The following is a 17,732-nucleotide window of genomic DNA, read 5'->3' as shown; positions in this document are numbered from 1 at the left end:
CAAAATGCTCCTTGAGAAGAACAAAATGCACATCCACCTAAACATAATCTTTTGGTGATTTACATTTTCTTTTCTTTTTTGCCAATGCTGTAGGTCTGTGCCTTAAAAAAAAGTCTGTGCACTTCACCAAAATGTGACCAAACAATGCTGATTTATTTTGCACATAATCTCATACACATCCAAAAACCCGAAACAGTTGTGCACACGTTCATCTTGTTATTGAGTAGGGGTGTAAAGGTACACGTATCCGTACCGGACCGTTTCAGTGTGTACCGCACCGTACCGTACAGAACAGCTGTAGTGTTAAGTTAACCACTAACGACCGCCCACCGGGGGCTGTTTTTTTTCACAATCTAATATAATTATTATTATAATATTTTTACATTTACAAGTCGATTATTAATTTCAATATAGAATATTCGTTGACAGCCCTACAAGTACAATTAGTTACTGCACACTACATCACCCCTGAGTGGAACATGGAACGCCAAACTTTCCCCCACTGTACCAAAAACCCGTACCGACTTCAAAACCGAGGTACGTACCGAACCGTGGTTTTTGTGTACCGTTACACCCCTATTATTGAGAGTAAATGATTTTGAATACAGCCACCGGTGATGTCATCAGGGACGTTGAATCATTGTGTTGTGTTAATTACAGCTCCATGAAATGACGTCTTATAAGACAAGGTGTTGTGTTAATTACAGCTCAATTAAATGATAAGGTATCAGTCCCTATAAGACAAGGTGTTGTGTTAATTACAGCTCAATTAAATGATAAGGTATCAGTCCCTATAAGACAAGGTGTTGTGTTAATTACAGCTCAATTAAATGATACGGTTATAACAGTCCCTATAAGACAAGGTGTTGTGTTAATTTAACCCCTAATTTCTCACTTTATATGTATATGTTGTGTCTGTCCACTATGTTTGTTATTTTGTCATCCCCCCCCCCCTATGTAAAGCAACCTTGGGTCTTCTGAAAGTCGCTATATAAAATGAAGTTATTATTATTATTATTATTATTATTATTATTATTATTATTATTATTATTATTATTATTATTATTATTATTATTATTATTATTATTATTATTATTATTATTATTATTATTATTATTATTATTATTATTATTATTATTATTATTATTATTATTATTATTATTATTATTATTATTATTATTAATTACTCAATGCAATTATAAGGTAACAGTCCCTATACGACAAAGTGTTGTGTTAATTACAGCTCAATAATCATGGAGCTGTAATTAAGCACAACACAAGGATCCACTGTCGCCGATGACATCACCGGTGGTCATATTCAAACTAATTTACTCTCAATAACTGTCAAACTAAATGAATGTGTGCAAAATGTAGTTCATTATAAAATTCTTTGTATCCTTGTAAAATTCTTTGTATTTTATATTAAGGGGCGGGGGACCAGACCCTGATGCCCTGAGCAAAGACCACACCATACCCTGCCCCCTCTCCTATACCATACCACACCATACCCTGCCCCCTCTCCTATACCATACCAGACCATACCCTGCCCCCTCTCCTATACCATACCAGACCATACCCTGCCCCCTCTCCTATACCATACCATTACCACACCATACCCTGCCCCCTCTCCTATACCATACCAGACCATACCCTGCCCCCTCTCCTAAACCATACCACACCATACCCTGCCCCCTCTCCTATACCATACCACACCAGACCCTGCCCCCTCTCCTATACCATACCACACCATACCCTGCCCCCTCTCCTATACCACACCACACCCTGCCCCCTCTCCTATACCATACCACACCATACCCTGCCCCCTCTCCTATACCATACCACACCATACCCTGCCCCCTCTCCTATACCACACCACACCATACCCTGCCCCCCTCTCCTATACCATACCACACCATACCCTGCCCCCTCTCCTATACCATACCACACCATACCCTGCCCCCTCTCCTATACCATACCACACCATACCCTGCCCCCTCTCCTATACCATACCACACCATACCCTGCCCCCTCTCCTATACCATACCACACCATACCCTGCCCCCTCTCCTATACCATACCACACCATACCCTGCCCCCTCTCCTATACCATACCACACCATACCCTGCCCCCCTCTCCTATACCATACCACACCATACCCTGCCCCCTCTCCTATACCATACCAGACCATACCCTGCCCCCCTCTCCTATACCATACCACACCCTGCCCCCTCTCCTATACCATACCAGACCATACCCTGCCCCCCTCTCCTATACCATACCACACCATACCCTGCCCCCTCTCCTATACCATACCAGACCATACCATGCCCCCCTCTCCTATACCATACCAGACCATACCAGACCATACCCTGCCCCCCTCTCCTATACCATACCAGACCATACCACACCATACCCTGCCCCCTCTAGTCTCCTATAGGCTGTATCCTTTGCGGTATGGAACTCCTACTATGTTCAAGGTTGTTATGTTACAAGCTAAGTCACCCTGCAGGGGGAGATGGGAGTATAGGACACATGCTCAACTTCCACTGGTTTGGGGACCAAATTGAATGGACATGCTGACAGATCTTTCATTGCTGTGTTACACCCCAGTGCCTCCCCTCCTCCACTCAGACCCCCTTGAGTATTTTAACCCTTTCACTGCCACACGGCAGCTGGTTGACCCTTTCACTGTGACAATACAGAAGGTTAGCCCGGCTTTACTATCACACAACCGACGGCGGTGCTGCTCCGTCATTAATGCTCAACTTACGATGAATTGAAAATGGGGGACCCTGATGTAAACAAGACTTAAAAGAAGTCTTTCTCTGGTCTGCATCCCCTTAACAATTGTGTGTATTGAGCCGTACTGTACTGTACCCATTCTGCAATCTGTTAATAAAGTTTTCAATCAATCAATCAATCTAGCTAATGATGGAGCATCGCCGTCGGTTGGGTGATGATCGTAAAGGGTTAACCTTCCGTCGTGTGGCAGTGAAAGGGTTAATGAAGAGCCTTTTTAGTTGACGTTCTCACCCCTGCCCTCGGGAAACGCCTGCACGCGCGGGCGTCACCGTTTTTCATCTAACCGCGAGCACGTTTGGCATCGCCGGCGTTGTACATCAATTAGTGAAGCGTCTGCAAAATGTAGTCGTACAGATGTTGGCACGGGCATTTAAGACCTTACTTTCCTGTAAAACGGAACACCGCATGCTGCAGGTGTTCTTCTCACGGTAGACTCGCCGGGTGTTTCTTACCCTGTGTGGTGTTTTTCTACCCCTATCTGACTTTTTGAGTGCCTGGCACGGCACCCTGACTCGACATCATCTGCATACTGCTGACTCTGCGGCTATAGGGTATAGAGAGCATATAACAAGGACTGAATTATTCAATTATATCCAAGCAGAGGCAGAGGGAACCGTGAATAATGCACAGTAGCTTGTGTTTTTTTTTTTGTTTTTGTTTTGGCGGATCAATACATGTATTTTATTTCACCGGGACCCGGCGAATATTTAGGACGACGTAGCAATTTACTATGAATAAAGTCAAAGAGAATTCTCCCACGTCGTGGGAAATTCACTCCACTGGGAGTTTCTCCCTGCAACTGTTTTGACGGGTAGGCAAGCGAAATATCTGCTGTTCTCTGTGAGTCTGTTGCGTGAGGCTCCTCCCGCACAAGAGCGTTTGCAGTGCCAAACGTTGTATCGTTGCGTAGTTTAGCTGGAGAACATGGTAACGGATGGCACCCCGTCCCTCGACATCCTGTAACATCTAATAACATCAGGGAAGCTGTCTGCCGATCCAAACAGATAACCCACGTCTCCTCGTCGGAGTTCGCGGATTTCTGCCATCGGCGTCTAAGCTACGAATATCTAAAAAGGGCGAAGGTTTTCATCACAAAAGCCTATCTTTTCTATTCGGTTCTTCTCGTCGAGAAACACAAAATATACAGAGTTATCGACAGACACCTGTACATCAAACGGTACACAGCCACCCGACCCTGCACAGGAAATGAACGAGACGAGCTGGACTGAAGTGAAACATAAGCTATTCTTCTTGAGAGTTTTCACTCCTATGGAAGCGAGGGGCGGGAGGAGAGCTGCATAACAAACGTGAAAACAAAGCCGGTGGTAAAGGTGTGTTACTGTACGACGTGTTTTAGCAAAACTCCCCCGTTGAGAGACACCAGAGGGGAACTCCCCTGACGATGTGCTATTTCTGACCACAGCGTCACGACGACTGCATGTTCACTGTCATGTTTGCATTCTGCTCACGACGCTGCTATGATTAGAGGAAAGAAATCGAGTTCACAATTTAAACCCACGACACAAAGAACCGTCTACGAGTCTGTTTTTTTTTTTTATTCCTTTTGGGCTGTTAAAGGTGCTGTAAGTGTAAGTGACATTGATCCGGGGCGGAGAACTCCACACTGCAAACATAGTGTGACAAAATTAAGAAATAAAAACTAGTTTTAAGTTTGTGCTTGAAACAAGTCAAATAATCTGCCAGAACAGTAAGCAAATCTGTCTTGGCTTTCTTGAAATAAGTAATAATATCTAGGGTTCTCTCTCCTGATTGGATAAAGTGGGAGCGGGATACCAGGAAATGTATTTTGTGTTTACTGCAGAGCGGAGGGACTGGAAGACCCATGTTACCGACACTCCATATCAGTGATGGCTGAGCTGTTTAACACCATTTACCAGCTATTTAAAAAAGAAATACCACTTACAGCACCTTTAATGTATTTGCCGTTGTAAACCATATCGCCGTATTCCCCGTTGACGCGGTGCGAGTGTGAGGCACCGGTGAAGTGATCAAGCTCTACCGTCTCCATTCATTCACACAACATTTTGTACTTCAGGGGGTTTCGAAGACACTGCTGATCTGCGAACTCAAAACGTACGCGTGCGGTTCTTCGGCTCGCGCCATTTCTAGCACGCCGTGTCTTTGTTTGAGTGCCCAGAGTCGACTGACGCTACGTATCGCGCTGAAAGAGGAAACAATGCAAACTGTTATGTGATTAAAATGTGCAGCCGATGGGGTTGTGTGTACTGTACGTGACCGATTTGTTGACTTAATCTCAACAGTTCTTCCCTTATTTCAAGTAAACACTGTATATACAATTTCTCCTTCCTTTTCCCTCCCCATGGCTGGTTCTGAAGACCCATTAGCTCAGCCGCTGCTCATAATATAGCCAGGCCGGGCCGGGGGTGTGTGATTTAATTTCAACCCAAATCCAAAATCCCGGCCCATCCTTATTACGCTGTGGAAACCGGGTCATTATTTTACTGATGAAACCGGGGAATTGCACGCAGCTGTCGCAGAGTGCACTTCTTCATCTAGCCGCGGCTCTCTCGTCGCCTTCATCAGTCACACAATGCAATTAATGTTTGATGGAAGAGCTGTGGTGCCGCCGCTACTTCAGTTCTTCAGCTCCCTTGTTTTCCACCCTGCATGGTCCCGTCCTCGTGGTTCTCTCTCGCGAAGACCCCCGGTGCTTTTTCAAGGAGACATTTCCAAGCGAAGCCAGTCATCAAAGAGCTGAGCTGAAACCTCAGTGTGTGTGTGGATGGTCTCCTGGGGGTGGGGGGGGGGGGGCTGGGATCACGTTCCATCTGCCTCGATCCAGGCTTTGAGGGTTTGAGCTTGAAGAGGTACGCCTGTAGTCGACCCCGTGTCCCGGCCCGCTCGGAGGCTGAGGTCTCTCGCCGTCGGGGAGCGGAAGCTCGGGGGGGGGGGGGGGGGGGCGGACACTCTTAACGCCCGACTAAAGACATCGGCCCAACACCGGTTAAACCTACCCTCGCGTTGAGCTAAAAATTACTGTTACAAACAACTGACTGACTGACTGACTGACTGACGTTCATCCTATCAGTTCTTGGGAGGAGAGTTCTGTAACTATAGAGGGAGAGAGAGAGAGAGACAGACAGAAGCACAGAGAGAGAGAGAGCGAGAGAGAGAGAGAGAGAGCAAGAGAGAGAGAGAGAGAGAGAGAGAGCAAGAGAGAGAGAGAGAGAGAGAGAGAGAGAGAGAGAGAGAGAGAGAGAGAGAGAGAGAGAGAGGGAGAGAGAGAGAGAGAGAGAGAGAGAGAGAGAGAGAGAGAGAGAGAGAGAGAGAGAGAGAGAGAGAGAGAGAGAGAGAGAGAGAGAGAGAGAGAGAGAGAGAGAGAGAGAGAGAGAGAGAGAGAGAGAGAGAGAGAGAGAGAGAGAGAGGTGGGGTTGTATTTCTCCTCAGGCAGACAGACAGGAAGTGAGTCGGTAGGAAGGGGGGGGGACCCCGACCCTGGCCGCGGGGTCACAGGTGGTTCTGCTCACGGGCTGGCGGGGGGCCGAGGGGAGGGGCAGGAGCCCTGGCTGTCGAAGCTGGCCGTCCTCGCTTTCCACTGGAACACATTGAGACACAAAGAGACTCTTTGTAGAGCAGCAAGGCGGTCGCCACACAGTCTCTATATACATTGTGCATCCTTCACCGTAGATACAGAGTGTTTGTACGTTTTTACAGCGCTCTGTGTGACCCAGGGATGTGCACAGGTACGGGGCTATCGTTGCCCGGGCAACAGCCCGTTTACTCTGATTGGCTGAGTTGCCCCTCTGGAGAGCCTTTTTTACATACAAAAACAACAAGCAGCTCCGCTGCAAATACAGGGAGGGGCAAGGAGGCGCAGCGACACTGGTTGACGGTTGAAAAACGTCACGCTAAAGTGCCCTTTTGAGTGGCGAAAATATTTTATACTTATATACCTTTATATAATAAGGGGGAGGGGGTTTCCAGGTTAGAGCAAGAGTCCCGACAAAATGTCTGTGCACGTCCCTGGTGTGACCCTTTGTAAACGTACCTCTTTCTCCGATTTCTTGGACTCCAGCAGGGGGTGCCAGTGAGCGATGGGCTTGCGCGGGTAGGCCAGCATCTCGGTCCAGTGGTCCCGGCCGAGGCCCTCCGCACTGCATCCCACGCGCATCACGCCGATTATATCTCGTTATGACCCACCCTGTGGGGGACAGACACAGGAAGTGCTGATAATATAATAATAATAATAATAATAAACTTTATTTCTATAGCACCTTTCTTACAAGAATTGCAGCTCTCAAAGTGCTTCACAGCAGCAAGAAAGACAGGCACAAAATGAGCACATAAAGTGCAGACATGTAAAAATCACAGTTTTTCACATTAGGCTCCAACGTCCCCCTATAGGCCACCTTGTTTATGGTTTGTTTCTATGCCAGTTTTAAAATAGACTATAATAAAAAGAGTAAAATTTGCGTTGCGGTGGTCTATGCTGGCAGAGTACCATTTTGGATGGATGGATGGATGGATGGATGGATGGATGGATGGATGGATGGATGGATGGATGGATGGATGGATGGATGGATGGATGGATGGATGGATGGATGGATGGATGGATGGATGGATGGATGGATGCAGTTCTGCATAGTGAATCACATTACCCTGCCGGCATTCATAAGGGTCCTCTTGCATCCCAACATCTATGTAACAATAGAAGTGACTCATCTCAGCGGCAACAAGGAGGCATCAAAGCAGAGGCTGGAGCACTTTGCATCGAGTAGCTCTTTCGAGCGGCGCTCCATTAGTTCTGTCTGAAGTGTAAATGAAAGCAACACAGAGTGTTCCGCACCCCCCCCCCCCACCCCCCCCCACCTGGCCTCCAACAAAGGTGCTGGTTGTTGCAAGATGATCCCAATATCCTCAACAACAACAACAACAACAACACAACCTCACTTAACCTGGGATTAGAAAGAACAAGCTGCGTTCTTCAGAGCATCCCCTCCTCCTCCTTTTCCTTCTCTCCTTCTCCCCCTCCTCCTTCTCCTCCTCATCCTCCTCCTCCTCCTCCTCCTCCTCCTCCTCCTCCTCCTCCTCCTCCTCCTCCTCCCCCTCCTCCTCCTCCTCCCCCTCCTCCTCCTCCCCCTCCTCCGCTCTCAGTACACCACTGTGCACAGAGGAAACCCAGGTGATTTCTGACCTTTACCATTTCCTGCTCCCATTCCGTCAGCTGACTACAGCGATGTCATCCTCCTTTTCCCGATCCGTGGTTCGCTGCGGTTTCACATACTATAAACGTCAAAGGAGCAGTATAGGTCGACCGTTGCGTCCCTTTGATGCAGAGAAAACGCCTGTGATTTTATTAAGCCCCTCTGCAGATGCGTGGCTGTGTCAGAAGGACTGCATACATACACAGTACACCTCAATACCTCTCCTGCACCTTTCACAGTACACCTCAATACCTCTCCAGCCTCCTGCACCTTTCCCATAACAACCGCCACTTTAGGTACAGTGATCTCATTACTCGATCTATTCCCAAGGCCCGCACTGTCTTTGGCCAGAATTCCTTTTGTTTTACTGCAGCAAATGATGCATAATGCATCGGGCAAAAATGGGGCTAGTTTTGCACAACACGCCTGACGATTGCATACCCAAAGTAATTTGCGATCCACAACAAAGATGAATCACTCTGAGTGCTAATGAAATATGGTTAAAGAGGTTTGAACACACTGAAGTAAAAGTTTCGTGTACTCACATTTCTGTTCACTTGTTGCCAGATGCCTGTTTGCGTGGCGGCACTTTGCCCTCGTCTGTCGGCTTTGGGATGTATTTTTGTCGATCAACCTACACATTGTTGGAAAGCTAAAATGTCCGCCGTTCGATTGACACCCTACTCAACCTATTCGGGTTACAAGGCCGAACAACCAATGAGCATCGGTTTCGGACGGCCCTGACGGTGAAAATGATTGACCGTTTTTGTAGCCAATGAAATTCTGGAGCTAACGCTACCTTAAACAAGGGCTGATTCCTACGGTAAGGGGACAGAAGAAGACGGAGAAGTTGTTTGTTTAGAGAATTCCTCACTCGCTCGTCCAAATGAATTGAGCGGTCAGCCATTTTGGACGAATTATTACTGATATGAACATTACAAAAACATCTGTAAAACACAAATTTTCCATCAGATTGTTATCAACTTTGGACCTATACTAGATAAGACTTCAGGCTATGGAACCGTTATGTTTTCCAGCCCCAAGCTTTCAGCTGGATCTCTTTTGCAGGCATCTGCTTGCAAGTAAACAAAAACGTGAGTAAAACAAAACCTTTATTTCAGTGTGTTCAAACCTCTGTAACTCTATTACCTTATTACATTTCATTATTACATTACATTATCCTTTCAAAAGAGACCAGACGCAAATTACTTTGGGTATGCATTTTATGCAAAATGTTCCGGATGCATAAGGGGTTAAACATGTGTTTAAGCAGAAACTGCAGCAGTCGCTAGCTGACTGTTGCACATGTAGATGCCCCTTCTCCTCTCTATTATATCACACACCTGCTACTGTCACCCAGCCTTTTAACTGTAATATGACTGTTCTGCTTCATGTATGTATCATGTATCATGTATGTAATTTCATTTGGTTGTTTGTTTGATGTGTGTTTTAACTATTTCATTTTTCTTTTGTGATCAAATCTTTTTTTTTACTTTTTTACATGGAACAGGACACATCACAATACAACAATAACAATAATACACAAAAAGACATCACAAAAACAGCAACCTATTACACAAAAAAATAAATGGAAGTTTGCTCCACTTCTCCACGGTCCATTTGCTCTTGGTATCTAGGGACATATATGGGCCTCAGGGAATGTATTCCCAGTGTCAGAAATAGTGTGTCTGTATATGCTTGAGTAAATTCTAAATTGTAATGAACCAAAGGAGAATAATTATTATTATTCTTACTTTTTTCCCCATCTTGCTAACATTGACCAGACATGAAAACCAGATGATTTACAGTTTTTTTTTGTAGATACAGAACTGAATTGTGCCATCCGGACACATACATCATTCATTGAAATATGAATATAGAATATCAGGCCTACAGTATAAATGACCTTATTATGGCCAAGTCATACATCTATGGATCTCCTCTTTCCAATGGCAGAGTTAAATCTGGATTTAGTACCACCAGGCGCCCATTACAGTGAATTAAATCTACTGTAAGTACAGTTACTTTTGTATAATGTCCATAGCTCCGCCATTTTTCACCAGATTGCATCGTGTATTTTTTGTAGACGTTCACAGAAAGGTATAGAAACAATATATGTTTTATGGCAATAACGCTCAGGGGCTGGTGTGAGCTGGGTAGTGTAGTTTTATGATATTTCTACGTCCATCGAACGCCCCGGGTCTCCTCTTTCTTACGACTACAGCGGTTTCATGGCGGCTTCCTTTATTTGCATCTAATTCATCCGATTTCCGATCCAATGTGCTGAGATTTCTATAAATTCATATTTAGCTAATAACACACACAAAAAACATTGGTAAACAAACGCAGTGCTGAAAATATACACTTTGACTGCTGTTTTTGATAGGGTTAGGGTTTTTCCTCTTGGCTACAGTTGAAAAAGAAACACAACATTAATTAATATGGACTGTATTAATCTATTTAGGACATGAAATAATAAACCTCTGCCCAATACCGGGCCGGTCGGGGCTTAAGGGGTTAAATTGACTTGCCTGGTTAACTAAAGTTTAAATAAAGTTTAAATAAAGGTTAAATAAAGGTTAAATAAAGGTTAAATAAAGGTTAAATAAAGTTTAAATAAAAGTTAAATAAAGGTTAACTAAAGGTTAAATAAAGGTTAAATAAAGGTTAAATAAAGTTTAAATAAAAGTTAAATAAAGGTTAACTAAAGGTTAAATAAAGGTTCAATAATAATAATAATACGTACAGGTCGTAGTCCATGACGGAGACGTGCAGGCTGACGTGGTCCATGCTGTCGGGCGGGATGTCGAAGATCACGGCCTCGTTGTAGGTCGGGTTCAGCGTGTTCTTCTTGATGGTCGTCTTCTTCTTCTTCAAACGCCTCCCGTCACAGATGAGGGACACTTTGACGTAGGGATCTGCTCAGAGGAGAGGAGGAGATGAGGGACACTTTGACGTAGGGATCTACTCAGAGGAGAGGAGAAGATGAAACACTTTGACGTAGGGATCTGCTCAGAGGAGAAGATGAAACACTTTGACGTAGGGATCTGCTCAGAGGAGAGGAGAAGATGAAACACTTTGACGTAGGGATCTGCTCAGAGGAGAAGATGAAACACTTTGACGTAGGGATCTGCTCAGAGGAGAGGAGAAGATGAAACACTTTGACGTAGGGATCTGCTCAGAGGAGAAGATGAAACACTTTGACGTAGGGATCTACTCAGAGGAGAGGAGAAGATGAAACACTTTGACGTAGGGATCTGCTCAGAGGAGAAGATGAAACACTTTGACGTAGGGATCTACTCAGAGGAGAAGATGAAACACTTTGACGTAGGGATCTGCTCAGAGGAGAGGAGAAGATGAAACACTTTGACGTAGGGATCTGCTCAGAGGAGAAGATGAAACACTTTGACGTAGGGATCTGCTCAGAGGAGAGGAGAAGATGAAACACTTTGACGTAGGGATCTGCTCAGAGGAGAAGATGAAACACTTTGACGTAGGGATCTGCTCAGAGGAGAAGATGAAACACTTTGACGTAGGGATCTGCTCAGAGGAGAAGATGAAACACTTTGACGTATAGGGATCTACTCAGAGGAGAAGATGAAACACTTTGACGTAGGGATCTGCTCAGAGGAGAGGAGAAGATGAAACACTTTGACGTAGGGATCTGCTCAGAGGAGAAGATGAAACACTTTGACGTAGGGATCTACTCAGAGGAGAAGATGAAACACTTTGACGTAGGGATCTGCTCAGAGGAGAAGATGAAACACTTTGACGTATAGGGATCTACTCAGAGGAGAAGATGAAACACTTTGACGTAGGGATCTGCTCAGAGGAGAAGATGAAACACTTTGACGTAGGGATCTGCTCAGAGGAGAAGATGAAACACTTTGACGTAGGGATCTACTCAGAGGAGAAGATGAAACACTTTGACGTAGGGATCTGCTCAGAGGAGAAGATGAAACACTTTGACGTAGGGATCTGCTCAGAGGAGAAGATGAAACACTTTGACGTAGGGATCTGCTCAGAAAAATTACAAGCTTTTGTTCTTTAGCCCCCTTCTCTGACGTAAAGCTCCTTTATAGTCGACTGACTCACAGAGCGACGGCTGGAATCACAGATCAGGTGTCAAATAATATTCATCACACGAGAGCTCTCTGACAACATGAGCCTCAGCGGCTGAGAAACCGCTTCAAACACGGCCGCTATATATGATGCAGCCGTTGGTCATTCTCACCATCTGTGCCAGATGCCTCTGAAGCTATAAAATAAAGCGATCCTGAAAGGCCTGACAACGGTCTTTGTGGATGAACGTTGATGCGTCGACACTTTTCAGCACACAAAGGAGTACAGGAGAGGAGGGCATTGATAGCAAGCTTAAAGGGGGATGACTGAGAGATCTTGCTGGTGGAGGCTGATCTCAATCTTCAATACCCCGCAGTTCGCCTTCAATGATCTATTATGGCAGCATTTTAGTCGAGTATTAGCTTCCCCTCTGAATCTATACGCAGCAAACAAGAGTGCTGGCTTTGCAACCCAATCTACTAGAGAAGGCACAATTTGATAGCCATGGTTTACTGTGGAAGCAGACCGGCAGAATTTCACCTGGAAATGCATGGAGCAGGAACTGCTCAAATACTAAAATAATAATAATAATAATAATAATAATAATAATAATAATAATAATAATAATAATAATAATAATAATAATAATAATAATAATAATAATAATAATAATAATAATAATAATAATAATAATAATAATAATAATAATAATAATAAAAACACACACATATATATATATATATATATGTATATATATATATATATATATATATATATATATATATATATATATATATATATATATATATATATATATATATATATATATATATATATATATATATATATATATATATATATATATATATATATATATATATATATATATATATATATATATAATATAAAATCACCTCAGAGTTCGGGGTTCCTAGTAGCAAACTTGGGTATGATTTATCAAACCCCCAGTTCAAGCCTCAGAAGAAAACGTAAATAAGTACTAATGGACCACAGGAGAAGAGGTACATCATGTACAATATGTTGTAGCCATAACTAATATATTTACTTATTGTATTGGTAAAAGTCCAAAACAAACACAGCAACCAGGAGTTGAACCAACAATCAACAATCTATTTTATAATTTTTAGACTATTTTTAAACGGAATCATTATAAACAATTTGTATACTGAATGAAACTGTAAACAGAGAGCCTATTGGGATGCTAGATCCTAATGTGAAACACTGTGATTTACCATACCTTGCTAGCTGTCTATCTTTTTTATGCTCGCTTATACCTGTATTTTTTACTGTTGTGAAGCACTTTGAACTGCAACCTTATTATTATTATTATTATTATTATTATTATTATTATTATTATTATTATTATTATTATTATTATTATTATTATTATTATTATTATTATTATTATTATTATTATTATTATTATTATTATTATTATTATTATTATTATTATTATTATTATTATTATTATTATTATTATTATTATTATTATTATTATTATTATTATTATTATTATTATTATTATTATTATTATCATTACAGTCACAGGTGAGTACTCTCACCACTATCGTTAGGTTATGGCTATAACCAAGTTCTGTTAGTTAGGGGTGACGCTTGGCATCACCTACTGCACTCCCTCGCGTACGTGCACGCGTACTGAATAACATTCCACAAATATACCTTTAATACCAGTATTAGTCTGACCACACCCCTCATCAGCTTACCTTCATAAGCAGGTGTGTGGTCACCTGCTCTCCTCCTTCCCAAGCTTTCACCACAAGGTGAGGTCAAGGGCTGCAGCGGCCGTCTGATGCCAAGCGTCACCCCTAACTAACAGAACTTGGTTATAGCCATAACCTAACGTTCTGTTTCGTTAGGGGCTCTGCTTGGCATCACCTACTGCACAAGGGAGGCCAAGCGGAGCCGCTGGCTGACAAATACACCCCGCTGACAGCCCCCCACAACCATCAGAACAGGGAGGGCCGAGCCCCCCCGACCCCCCCTAATGGAGGGCATCCCCCCTATTAGGGGCTTCACGGGAGGGCGACGGACCCGACCGTGCGAAGAGGCACTCAAGCAACCCAACGCACAGGGTGAGCAGACCGTGGCTTGACCCCACGACTACACCCACGCACAACCCGCATGCCACCCGGGAACGAACGTAGGAACAACCTCGTCACTGCCCCCAGAATCACGGGGTCAAGGGCAAACCCAACCCTGTGGCAAGGCCGTAGCAGCGGAGCGCGAAGGAAGACCCAGACCCACCAAAAGGACTGGACTCCCTGGAATGGGGGCCCGGAGAAGTCCATGATGCCAGCATCAAGACCCCACCAGGGGGGCACCTAGTGACCCCGCCCCCCACATCGCCAGCGTATTCGGACAAAGGCCCCTCAGCCGAGCGGGCCCTGTCCTCCCCAACAGCACACCGCCTGGAACACAGGCCCTGCAACAGGCAGACAGCATGGTCATAACACACAAGAGTTAACCAACGGAAGCAGGCAGTGCACCGGGGAAAAAGACCAGGCAACAGGCTGTCAACCCAAGCCTGGAAACTGCGGACGAGGCAGGCGCCAGAAAGGACAGCTGAAAACAGCCGCCCCGGCGGAGGGGCGTATGCTGGCGTTGTCGCATAACCAAGCTTTCAAACAGCACGTCAGAAGTGGGATCCTTAGACCACTCGGCCCCTGACAGCTGCCCACAGAAAAAGCCCATACGATCGGCAGACGTCATGAACGTGCAGGGGCACCCTCAACCGGAGAACCGGGAGTTGACACTGCAGCAACACACCAGAGAACCAACCACCCAGGCATCACCCCATGCAACGGTTGGTCCCATAACCCCTCAGGAAAGAAACCCCAAAACACATCTGCGGCACCGCCGCAGCCCGCGTTCCGGTTCCCAACAGGGCTATCCCGGGCCTACGGGTCAACGAGCATCACCCCGGACCGGGCCCGGTGATACGGGGAGCACAGGGTCCCCCGAGGAGGTTAAAACCACCCAAACAGGCTCCTCAGCGCCAAAACGCAAGAGAAGAGCGTAAAAATGGAAGACCAGCCCCAGCACCCCGCACTCGGTATTCCCAGGAGGTCACCCAACCAAGTACCAACCAAGACCAACCCGTACAGCGGCCGAGATCCGACGAGATCGGACGCGTACAGGTCGGCACGGCCGTAAGCCATTACGACAGTGCAGAATACAACGCACCCAACAAGGGTCCCATAACGCTCAACCCTGTGACACCCGGATCGACCTAGCATTTTTCCCCCTGAAAAAAACCCAAGTCCCTCAGGGTACCAGAACAGCAGATCTGCATCCCCAGCGGACAACGGGTGCAACTGATCTGGACCAGCGCGACCAGAACCAGTCCCGTGCCCTAATCACGCCGACCTGCCAACCCCAGGAGAAGGGGCAGATATGCGCGTTTGATCCCAACACAAAAAAGAAGGCGCCACCCAGACGTGTCGGTATGAACCGCGTCCGGTGGCCCACCCCTAGGGCGTGAGACCCTTCCCCATATGTCCAGACCCATTCCGTCATCATCCCCTGACATGAACGGGAACCCATCGACAACACACAGGATGTCGGAAGAGGAAAAACCCCCATCCCAATTGCTCCATAAAAACGCTGTTTCACCCAAGCAAATAAGGCGCGCTAGTCAGCCAATGGCCCAAAAGCACATCCTGAGCCAGCACTATGTGTGCGTTTGGACATACCCACATCAACAATAGGCCGTTTAGACCACCATATTGAATCCCCAAGACGCCCAGGGAAACGACAAGAGGGGCGAGATGCAATCAACTCCATGAATGAATGAATGAAAAAATTTACCCAACAGACTGCAGTACAGGAATACACACAATAGGATAAGGGGAGGCAGACCTGAGAAAGACGTTAGTCTTGTTTCCATCAGGGACCCTCATTTCCAATCCATCAAGACACATTCAACTCTTTATAAAAATAAAGAAAAGGCATCACCCGTATGACCCAACTGTACAGCTGGGAGTAAAAACCCTGTTTTTCACATGATTTTAATCCAGTCACTCCTTTTAATCAGAGTGTAAGACCAGACCCTCCCAGAAACACCTTCCCACATGAGACTACGGTCAAGAAAAAAGATATGTAAACTGTGAGACACGTGACCAAAAGACTCAAGTTTGACACATAAACCGGGCGCAGCAGGCCTGTAAGCCCTGCGCCCAACCTCGACATCTTTAAGACACCAGCTCATGGAAGGCGTCGCCATAGCAACAACGCTACAACGGGCGGGGAAAACCCACCGGATCCTGTCATAACAGAAGTCGGTAGAATACCCCTTCCCCCCCCCCCCCCTGTCAAGCACTGGCTTGGCCCTGACTGGCTCAGCAGAAAAGATCAAAAATCCCCTAAACCAATCAAGTGGGAAAAGGAGGGGTTTATTCGACACCCCCTCCCGAAAACACACCCTTTATCCCTACACACAGAAACACAACCGTAGCCATCTTGAAAAACCTCCGGTAGAAAGCAATGCATAGCATAAGCTAATACAATGCCTGCTACCCACAAAAAGTGTAAAAGGTTTTACAACAAAACACAAGTCGCCTGTGCGTGAATCCTATACCCGTTGCCTATGTCATACATAGGAAAAAACGCCGAACGAGAGTAACGGCTAGGCCGTGAAAAGTGTGCGTACGAGCATTACTGCAACTAGACAACACAGCATTGTGAAAACACATATACTTAGTTAAAGCAATGGAATAACACCAGTTCTAATTGCATGTGGAGCATCAAGCTAAATAGAACCTATTACCGAGTGTAAGTTGCAGACCTTGCTTAACCTCGTAACACAACACAACTCACCCCCCAACGTAAACAGGGTAGATCCATATATACACAACCCCACCATATGATTTGTTTGAAGAAACACACAGTTTGTTCGGCCAAAACACAGTCCCCCTTATGTCGGGGAACTTTTTTATTAAATACTAATAAAGTTTAAGGCACAATATCATAGAGGGGCCGGGAAGGGTGTAGGAGAGGGGATACAGAGGGGAAAAAGTCACTCCTAACGGCGTCTGCCACCTCGCGCCGCTCGAGTCTTGCCACCCCGGGGAGCCCCGGAGGGACGGTAAGTTACAGTCTGCTGGACACGACGTTCCCTACCGTCTCCTCCGGTCTGGGATGGGCCGGCGGTGGCCGAAGCGCCGTTTCGTCCCCTGGCCCTCTTGGCAGGGCCAGCAGCGGCGGCGGAGGCAGTGGTAGCGGCGACGGAGACAGCTCGACGTCGCGGAAGCCTTCTGCCCCCACCGGCAAGGACGGGAGGCGGAAAATGGGGTTGGAGGATGGATCTCTCCTCTGCCATCTCTCTGCATGTTGAGGTCATCAATTGCAGGGCCTTCCCGAACAGGCCAGCGTCGGAGAGGGCGGCCGTCAGAAGAGGGGCTCTCTTCTTCTCTGGCACACGGGCCTGCTCCAGCCAAAGGTGACGCTGGCCCAGGGTGGCCAGGGCGCGCACTTTCCCCATGGCTATGGCCAGCACCTGGGAAAGGTGCAGGACAGCTCCCGCAGCCTGGGTGATCTGATCGCATTTTACCTCGGTCAGATCCGTGCCGCCCGTCATTATCCCCGATACAAATCTAGCCAGGTGGGCGATGTTAGACGCCGCAGCCAGCGATTGTGTACCA

At 45.9% G+C, this 17,732-nt stretch overlaps 1 protein-coding gene across 1 annotated transcript in view; it reads right to left on the bottom strand.

Annotated features, from left to right (window-relative positions):
• Positions 1–6,297: 6,297 nt before the first annotated feature.
• Positions 6,298–17,732, bottom strand: part of syt6a (synaptotagmin VIa) — a gene marked incomplete at its 5' end in the record, with an annotated part of 64,487 nt that continues 53,052 nt past the window's right edge. The window contains 4 exon segments of the mRNA XM_084333344.1: positions 6,298–6,380; positions 6,834–6,968; positions 6,971–6,986; positions 10,736–10,907. Coding sequence (XP_084189470.1) covers positions 6,309–6,380; positions 6,834–6,968; positions 6,971–6,986; positions 10,736–10,907 — 395 coding nt within the window. The 3' untranslated portion in view covers positions 6,298–6,308.

This window comes from Notolepis coatsorum (assembly GCF_963971535.1).
Source record: "Notolepis coatsorum genome assembly, chromosome: 17".
Classification (NCBI taxonomy): domain Eukaryota; kingdom Metazoa; phylum Chordata; class Actinopteri; order Aulopiformes; family Paralepididae; genus Notolepis; species Notolepis coatsorum.
The sequence above is the reverse complement of the archived record's forward strand: the minus strand, read 5'-3'. Positions and strand labels throughout refer to the sequence as shown.